This window comes from Triplophysa rosa, unplaced genomic scaffold (assembly GCF_024868665.1).
Source record: "Triplophysa rosa unplaced genomic scaffold, Trosa_1v2 scaffold205_ERROPOS605264+, whole genome shotgun sequence".
Taxonomy (NCBI): domain Eukaryota; kingdom Metazoa; phylum Chordata; class Actinopteri; order Cypriniformes; family Nemacheilidae; genus Triplophysa; species Triplophysa rosa.
Genome location: NW_026634223.1, coordinates 10,462 through 20,461, shown reverse-complemented (window position 1 = coordinate 20,461; position 10,000 = coordinate 10,462). Strand labels below are relative to the sequence as shown.

Sequence of the window (10,000 nt, the reverse complement as noted above, 5' to 3'; positions counted from 1 at the left end):
GTGACTTTAACATCCACGTAGATAACGTTACAGATGCCTTAGGAATGGCTTTCAAAGACACTCTTAACTCCATGGGCATTAGTCAACATGTGTCAGGACCCACTCACCTTCGTAATCATACTTTAGATTTAATACTGTCTTACGGTATAAATGTGGACGACGTTAAAATCCTTCAGCAGAGTGAAGACATTTCGGATCATTATCTGGTATTATGTTTGCTTCACTGGCCTACGGCTGCAAATAAAACTCATTGTTACAAATATGGTAGAACAATAACTTCAACTACCAAAGATGCGTTTCTCGATAATCTGCCCGAATTGTCTCAAATCATGAGAAATAACGTTGAAGATCTTGACATTACCACTGAAAATTTTAATTCCACCTTCTCGGTAACGCTAGACAAAGTTGCTCCACTACGTTTAAAGAAGATTAAAAATGGCAGCCCCACACCGTGGTATAATGAACACACTCAGGCTCTAAAGAAAGCGGCCCGAAAAATGGAGCGCAACTTTAAGAAAACTAAATTAGAGGTATTTCGTACAGCATGGAAGGATAGTATTCGAAAATACAGGAAAGCCCTAAAAACTTCTAGATCCGCCTACTTTTCATCACTAATAGAAGAAAACCAGCACAACCCTAGGTTTTTATTTAACACAGTGGCTAAATTAACAAAAAATAAATCGTCAGTGACTTCTGATCCTGTATATCAGCATAGCAGTGATGAATTTATGAACTACTTCACATATAAAATCCAAGATATTAGAGAAAAAATTATAACAATGCAATCAGAAGTGAAACCCGCTGAACAAACTAACTACAGCGCCCTTAAGGAGAAAATGCAATTATTTTATACCGTAGATCAAGATGAGCTGTCTAAAATTATTAGATCATCTAAATCAACAACATGCATACTAGACCCTATACCTACAAATCTACTGAAAGAGATGCTCCCAGAAATTATAGATCCTCTTCTTGGTATTATTAACTCATCTCTGACATTAGGACATGTGCCTAAAGCATATAAGGTGGCTGTTATAAGGCCCCTTGTCAAAAAACCCCAACTCGACCCTAGAGAACTAAGGAACTACAGGCCTATATCGAATCTACCTTTCATATCTAAAGTTCTGGAAAAAGTAGTTTCAACTCAATTATGCTCCTTCCTCCAAAGGAATGACATCAATGAAGAATTCCAGTCTGGATTTAGAGCATGTCACAGTACAGAGACTGCTTTGATCAGAGTTACAAATGATCTGCTTTGGCGTCTGACCGAGGTTGTATCTCGTTATTGGTGCTGCTAGACCTTAGTGCTGCATTCGAAACCATTGACCACAGCACACTCCTACATAGACTCGAAAATTATGTCGGCATTAAGGGAATAGCTTTGAAATGGTTTAAATCTTATTTATCCGACCGTTTTCAATTTGTAGCAATAAACAATGAGGTGTCACGCAAATCGCAAGTCCAGTACGGTGTACCACAGGGCTCAGTCTTAGGGCCTCTGCTCTTCGCATTATACATGCTACCTCTAGGAGATATAATAAAGCGACACGGAGTTAGCTTTCACTGTTATGCTGATGATACTCAACTTTATATTTCCTCGAAGCCTCATGAAACACAGCAGTTCCATCGAATAATGGAATGCATAGTCGATATAAAAAACTGGATGAGTAACAACTTTTTATTACTGAACTCGGACAAAACGGAAGTGTTACTTATTGGACCGAAAACTGCTATAAGTAACAACCAAGAATACTGTTTAACTATTGACGGATGTTCCATAAAACCCTCGTCGTCAGCAAAGAATCTTGGCGTTCTATTCGATAGTAATCTGTCATTTGAGAGCCACGTCGCCAACACCTGTAAAATTGCTTCCATTTTAGGAATATATCTAAACTACGTCATATGCTGTCAATGTCAGATGCAGAGAAGTTAATTCATGCATTCATGACATCAAGACTAGACTACTGTAATGCACTGTTAGGTGGTTGCCCTGCAGGCTTATTACAAAAACTCCAACTGGTCCAAAACGCGGCAGCTCGAGTTCTTACACGTACAAAAAAGTATGAACATATTAGCCCGGTTCTGTCAACCTTGCACTGGTTACCTATAAAGCATCGCGTTAACTTTAAAATCTTGCTTATTACCTATAAAGCCTTACATGGTTTAGCTCCTCAGTACTTGAATGAACTCCTTTTGTATTACAGTCCTTCACGTGCATTACGCTCTCAGGCGTCCTGTCAGTTGGTAATACCTAGAATTTCAAAATCAAGTGCAGGTGGTAGATCCTTTTCCTATCTAGCGCCTAAACTTTGGAATAGTCTTCCCTGCACTGTCCGGGAGGCAGACACACTCTGTCAGTTTAAATCTAGACTAAAGACGCATCTTTTTAATCTTGCATACACCTCCCAGCAGTCGTGTGCTAATGGTTAGAGAGTCGGACTCGTGACCAGAAGGTTGCCGGTTCGATTCCCAGGGCCAGCAGGTAATGACTGAGGTGCCCTTGAGCAAGGCACCTTAACCCTACTTGCTCCCCGGGCGCTGCAGTGATAGCTGCCCACTGCTCCGGGTGTACGTGTGTTCACGACTTGCTGTGCGTGTGTTCACTACTCTCTGGATGGGTTAAATGCAGACGTCACATTTCGGGTATGGGTCACCATATCTGACTAATAGGTCACTTTCACTTTTTCACTTCACTTCACTTTTCACTTTCACTACTCTTCCATAATATAAATCTTCAGAGGGTTTAGGCTGCATTAGTTAGATCAACCGGAACCAAAAACACAACTGATGTACTTGTTGCATCAAAGAGTACAGAACAGTACTCTACTCTCAGCCAGTCTTGTCTCATTGTTCCAAGGTTACCACAGCGAGCAGGATGCAGTTCATGGCCTGACCTGATGGTAGAGCGGAGAATGGGAAGTTGGGACCTGACAAGAGCTGAGATGATAGAGCTGGATAAAGAAGGACGCGGTCTCTTGACATGTCTTCACCACAAAATTTCAAATGCTATTAGATTATTAATGATAATCTTAAACTATAATTTATTTTATTATAATCAAGATTAATATAATGATCCGTGTGTGTGTGTGTGTCTCTATGTCTATGTGTGTTAGTACGTGTGCATATTGTGTGTGTGGAGTGTTTTGTATGTGGGTATGTCTGTCTTCTGTGTTTTAAACCTTTTCTTGTTTTTGCAGGTACAACTTTAATTATTTTGCTTATAGTCAATGTGTCTCATGTACAGCTGCTTTGTAACAATGAAAATTGTAAAAGCGCTATATAAATAAAGTTGAGTTGAGTTGATTAAGCTACGAAGCCACGCCCATAGCAACCATTTACAGCAATCTAGCAACCGCTCCCATAGACTCCCATTATAAAAAGTCCAGATGGATATCTTTGCAACACAGTGTCGTAGAGACAAGGGGGTGGGCTCATTTGGCTCAGGCAACCAATCAGTATCCCTGAAACTTCATTAAGCTACGAAGCCACGCCCATAGCAACAAAACATGTTAACTTAGCAACCATTTAACAAGACCTATAACTCTGCATCAGAACATCGTAGAGACATGGAGGTTGGTTTGTTTCACTTAGGACTTGAAGCATCATCAATTGCCTTCTGCTAAGCCATGCCCATAGCAACCAAACAGGTTAGCCTAGCAACCATTTCGCAATACCTATATCTCTGCATCAGAACATCAGAAGACACGGGACTTGGTTCGTTTCACTCATAGGTTAGAGTATTATCAATTGGCATGATACCTAAGGCCACGATCCCATAGCAACCAAACATGGTTAGCCTGAGCAACCATTTAGCTACACCGAATATCTTCTGCAATCAGAGAACATCGATAGGAGACACGGCGGAGTTGGGTTCGTTTCACTCATAGCTTAGTGTATCATTAACTGACATATGCTAAGCCACGACCATAGCAACCAAACATGGTTAGCCTAGCAACCTCTAAGCTACACCTATATATCTCTCAATCAGAACATAGTAGAGGACACGGGAGTTGGTTCGTTTCACTCATAGCTTAGTGTATCATTAACTGACATATGCTAAGCCACGCCCATAGCAACCAAACAGGTTAGCCTAGCAACCATTTAGCTACACCTATATCTCTTCATCAGAACATCATAGAGAGATGGGGGTTGGTTTGTTTCACTTGTGGGTAGAGTATCATCAACTGACATATGCTAAACCACGCCCATAGCAACCAAACAGGTTAGCCTAGCAACCGTTTAGCAAAACCTATATCTCTTCATCAGAGCATCGTAGAGACACAGGAGTTGGTTCGTTTCACTCATAGCTTAGAGCGTCATCAATTGGCATATACCAAGCCACGCCCATAGCAACCAAACAGGTTAGTCTAGCAACCGTTTAGCAAAGCTTATATCTCTGCATAAGAACATCATAGAGACATGGGAGTTGGTTTGTTTCACTCAAAGCTTAGAGCATCATCAACTGACATATGCCAAGCCACGCCCATAGCAACCAAACAGGTTAGCCTAGCAATGCTTGGCTTGGTATATGCCAATTGATGACTCTAAGCTATGAGTGAAACGAACCAACTCCTGTGTCTCTACGATGTTCTGATGAAGAGATCATAGGTATTTGCTAACTGGTTGCTAGGCTAACCTGTTTGGTTGCTATGGGCGTGGCTTAGTAGAAACCAATGTGATGATGCTTCAAGTCCCAAGTGAAACAAACCAACCCCCATGTCTCTATGATGTTCTGATGTAGAGTTATAGGTCTTGTTAAATGGTTGCTAATTAACATGTTTTGTTGCTATGGGCGTGGCTTCGTAGCTTATGAAGTTTCAGGCATACTGATTGGTTGCCTGAGCCAAATGAGCCCACCCCCTTGTCTCTACGACACTGTGTTGCAAAGATATCCATCTGGACTTTTTATAATGGGAGTCTATGGGAGCGGTTGCTAGGTTGCTGTAAATGGTTGCTATGGGCGTGGTTCGTAGCTTAAGGAAGTTCCTGGGATACTGATTGGTTGCCTGAGTAAAATGAGCCCACCCCTTGTCTTCTAAGTGGTTGTACTGCGAAGTTATTCAACATGGGACAGTTATGATGCCTTATGTGGGCATGTTTCCTGTCCCATTGTAAGTCAATGGGGAATTTTGGGGTCTCTTACCCCCAGGGGTACAACTTACACCCCATTGTGAGGAAAGTTTTTACAGAGCCTGCCAGATAGATAGACGATGGATGGATAGGTAGAGAGATGGGTGGATGGATGGTGGTGGGTAGGTATGGTGATACATAGATAATATATAACTATATATATATTCAATTTTGTCAAGTATGTGACCATACCCGAATGTGAACTTGCATTTAACCCATCAGAGAGTAGTGAACACACGCACCAGCAATGGTGAAATGTTAACTTTAGCAACCATTTAACAAGACCTATAACTCTACATCAGAACATGATAGAGACATGGGGGTTGGTTTGTTTCACTTGGGACTTGAAGCATCATCAATTGGTTTCTACTAAGCCACGCCCATAGCAACCAAACAGGTTAGCCTAGCAACCATTTAGCAAACCTATATCTCTTCATCAGAAATCGTAGAGACACAGGAGTTGGTTCGTTTCACTCATAGCTTAGAGCATCATCAATTGGCATATACCAAGCCACGCCCATAGCAACCATAACAGGTTAGCCTAGCAACCGTTTAGCAATAACCTATATCTCTGCATCAAGAACATCGTAGAGAACTCAACTCAACTCAACTCAACTTTATTTATATAGCGCTTTTACAATTTTCATTGTTACAAAGCAGCTGCACATGAGACACATTGACTACAAGCAAAACAATCAAAGTTGTACCTGCAAAAACAAGAAAAGGTTGAAACACAGAAGACAGACACACCACACACAAAACACTCCACACACAGAACACGCACACGCACCAACACACACAGACACAGAGACACACACACACACGGATGCGCACGCACCACACACACACAACACACACACACACACACACGTACGTACACAGACAAGTACGCACACACACACACGCTCAGTGAGAGCACACATTTAGGAGATTTAGATAAAGGAGAGAGAAGCACAGGTCAAATATAACAGATAATAAATTCCTATATGCAATATTAATTAAGTAAAACTTTAAGAATTCTAAAGCAGCCCCCCCGGTCAGGCAGATAGTGCAAAAACAGTATGCAAACGGTGGCGAGGAACCCAAAACTCTAATCGAGAAAAAAAACCTCAGGAGAACCCAGGCCCAACCAGGGGATTCCAGTTCCCCTCTGGCAAAAGCTGCTGCCTCTGCACAAGCTCCAGAGAACTTGCACAACAAGGCTAAATAAAATAAATAAACTTAATAATAAAATAAATTATAGTTTAAGATTATCATTAATAATCTAATAGCATTTGAAATTGTGGTGAAGACATGTCAAGAGACCGCGTCCTTCTTTATCCAGCTCTATCATCTCAGCTCTTGTCAGGTCCCCACTTCCCATTCTCCGCTCTACCATCAGGTCAGGCCATGAACTGCATCCTGCTCGCTGTGGTAACCTTGGAACAATGAGACAAGACTGGCTGAGAGTAGAGTACTGTTCTGTACTCTTTGATGCAACAAGTACATCAGTTGTGTTTTTGGTTCCGGTTGATCTAACTAATGCAGCCTAAACCCTCTGAAGATTTATATTATGGAAGAGTAGTGTATGCAAGATTAAAAAGATGCGTCTTTAGTCTAGATTTAAACTGACAGAGTGTGTCTGCCTCCCGGACAGTGCAGGGAAGACAACGGGAGTTGGTTCGTTTCAGTATCCTCCATCCTCAAATTGTGACATAATTCAAACGCAAANTATCTATCTATCTATCTATCTATCTATCTATCTATCTATCTATCTATCTATCTATCTATCTATCTATCTATCTATCTATCTATCTATCTATCATCCATCCATCCATCCATCCATCCATCCATCCATCCATCCATCTATCCGTAATAAAACGTGAAATATATCGTTATTATTACTGTTACTGACTGAGTACATTTTCTGGCAGGTATGTAAAAAATTTTGGACCCTGTATTTCACTATAGCAGACAAGTTCACACAGTATTTTGTAGTGCTGAATTACATAGGATATATTGGGTATATATCGGTTCAATAACACAGAGAAATGGGGTATTTGAGCAGCAAAGAAATCTGTTTAAGGCCACGCCAGAAAAAATGTCCCAGACTTATGGCTAAACAATGAAAGACTAAGCACTCTTTGCCTTCCCTTTTCTCTGCCGATAAATGCTGATTTATCCTCAGGAAACCCATTTAACCTTGAGAGGACTTGGGTCAGTCTGACTCCATTAGTCTTGTCAGCACTACAATGCAAGAGAGCCATTCTCATTTCCCCAGTCCCTTCATGTGTACGCACGTCTAAAACACTGAAACTACTGTACAGCTGTGATCATTTGTGATAGTCTTAGTTTGCATATGTGTGTGTATGCACATGACCTACAGCTGACACGCCTCGGTCAGACAGGAAGAAAACGATAAGCCCTGCCACGATAAAGTCTTACTTGATGGATTTAATCCACTCTTCCTTCTCTTCGGGAGTGGGCGCTGATATTCTGTACACCACGTGATTCCCCTCCACCACCTTCCCGTCGGCTTCCGTCTTGCATGCTTTTATTACCTGCCCCTTGTGACTGGGGTTGTAGAGCTCAAAGCAATTCTGAAAGGTTAAAATATGACGTGGTCACTTTTACTTCTTTAATTCACCATTGACAAACTTTACGTAGCAAATATAGGATTATAAAAAAAACAGTTTAGCAGAGAGTGAGTTTCACATTGTGTCGGAATGATTATAATTACAGTACAATGCACACATCCTATGACTCGTAATTGATTAGTTTCTATGGCGACGCTTTTAACAGCAAATCATTCATCTGTGGCTTTGTGCTGACAACATCGCTTTCATTCAGATTCACTCATTTATAACTATGTACTTGCAAAATGTTAAGAAGCAAAGCAGAACAGTCCTGTAGCTTAACCGACAAAGCGTTAACGCTAGCATCGCTAACGGCATTGGTTCAATTCCCAGGGAAGACATAAAGCAATAAGCAAATGGATAGATTACAGGACAAAGGCATCTGTCAAATTGTAAATACAGTTGCCTGTCTGTCTTTAGATGTTGAGGTTACTGACATAGAATTTAAAGTCCCAGTGAAATTAAAAATAACAATTCCAATTTTTTCTTGAAATATTGCAGCGTTTATTGTAAATAGCTTACCTTCTCTTTTTAAAATTCATGTGCCCTCATAATCTTCTCTTAAAATCTGAAAATGCAGTTCTGTCCTGTAGTGACTATTCATCTTATATGACTTAAGTTAGACGGCTTGGGCAGGGCATCTGTTAAGTCCTCCCCAGTCTGCTCCCAGTTCCATTTCAAAATGCAACGGCTGTTTTTATACATAAAATCGCAGGAAAAAACAAGCCACGCCCACAATTTTTTCTAATTAAAAATTCTGTTTCATTCGGAAAGGCGTCAGAATACGGAAGTAAACACGATCACAACTTCCGGTTCACAGGGACTTGAACTGTTACATGCTGTTTTATAGTTACGCAATTAAAAAAATAATGCACTTAACATCTCAAGCATCAAGAGGAACTCACAGGTTTCCTTGGTTCCTCGACCTCTCTTATACTGAGATTCTCCAGTGGAATGATCCCTCGAGGCTCTTTGTCCTGTGAACACACATTTCATTCTTTAATCCCCGTTTTAAAGGTCTGTTTATTTTTTATTATTTAAGCAATTACATCTTAATCTTTAATATGTTTCAATACGTGAAGTGGAGGATGGGGAGCTTTGGAAAAAATGTCATAAGCAACTACTGACTGTCTGTCTCTTAGTCTAAATGTGGAACACAGCCAGGCGCAAAAAAAAAAAACATTATTTCCTTCCACTTTGCTGATGAGACGGCAAAGCGGGAGGCGATTGTGATTGTGTTCTGTGCAGGGGTCTGGTATTAAACCAGCCACATGTTCACTTCCAACCCAGAGATCATGTGCTTGTTTGGTCTCAGTTGAGAATGTAAGGCACAGCGGAGCACTAGTATATGACAAGATTATGAATTTTGTTTTTCTGATTTTGTTATCTCACGTCTCTTATTTTCTTACTGTGACATTAAAATATAGAACATATCCCTGCTGTAAAAAACAATATAGAACCCTGCCCAAAACATGATAGATAATGTAATGGATTTAATGGTTATAATAGGAAATTTATTGGCTTTAATAGAAACTATAATGGTGTTTATCTGATGGAGTCTATTGGTGGGTTGTTATCTGGCAGATGGGACCCATGAAATCATTTTGGACTAATGCTCAAAACACTACAAAAAATAATTTTGTAATGGTTTTTAGTGGGTTTCTAGTGTTTTCTTTAGCAATGATTTGAGCATATAACTTACTGTTGTATATTCAAAGTAATACAGACAATTGTCTGTCAAAATGAACCATCTCCTCTTCCAGGTCTTCACTCGCCCACCTGCAAGTTAAAACAGATCACTGAATAATCTAAAACAATTGCATTGCATGGAGCTGGTGTAGTTTCTGTTATACAACTAACATTTTCTTAAAGGGATAGTTCACCCAAAAATGAAAATTCTGTCATCATTTACTCACCCTAAGATTGATCCAAACCTGCATACATTTCTTTGTTCTGCTAAACTCAAGGAAGATATCTGAAAGAACGTCAGTAAGAAAAATAGATCTCATCCCCCATTGACTCCCGTAGTATTTATTTTGCCTACTATGACAGTAAATGGGGGATGAGATCTGTTTGGTTACTGACATTCTTCCAAATATCTTTCTTTGTGCTCAGCAGAACAAAGAAATTCATACAGATTTGGAACAGCCTGACTGAGCGTTCCCACCAAACGCGACTTGCTCGAATGAATCGCGCTATTCGCACGTAGTTGGACACTTGAACATTTTGAGTTTACTCGCTTCATTCGCGCGTGA

The 10,000-nt window shown here is 40.4% G+C and overlaps 1 protein-coding gene across 1 annotated transcript; it reads right to left on the bottom strand.

The window, feature by feature from the left end:
- Positions 1-7,024: 7,024 nt before the first annotated feature.
- LOC130549984 (cytohesin-3-like) lies at positions 7,025-9,524 on the bottom strand (the record flags this gene model as incomplete). Its single annotated transcript, XM_057327313.1, has 3 exons — positions 7,025-7,709; positions 8,651-8,722; positions 9,448-9,524. Coding segments are annotated over 3 exons (308 nt in total), but the record flags the coding sequence as incomplete, so codon positions are not given.
- Between the last annotated feature and the right edge of the window lie 476 nt (positions 9,525-10,000).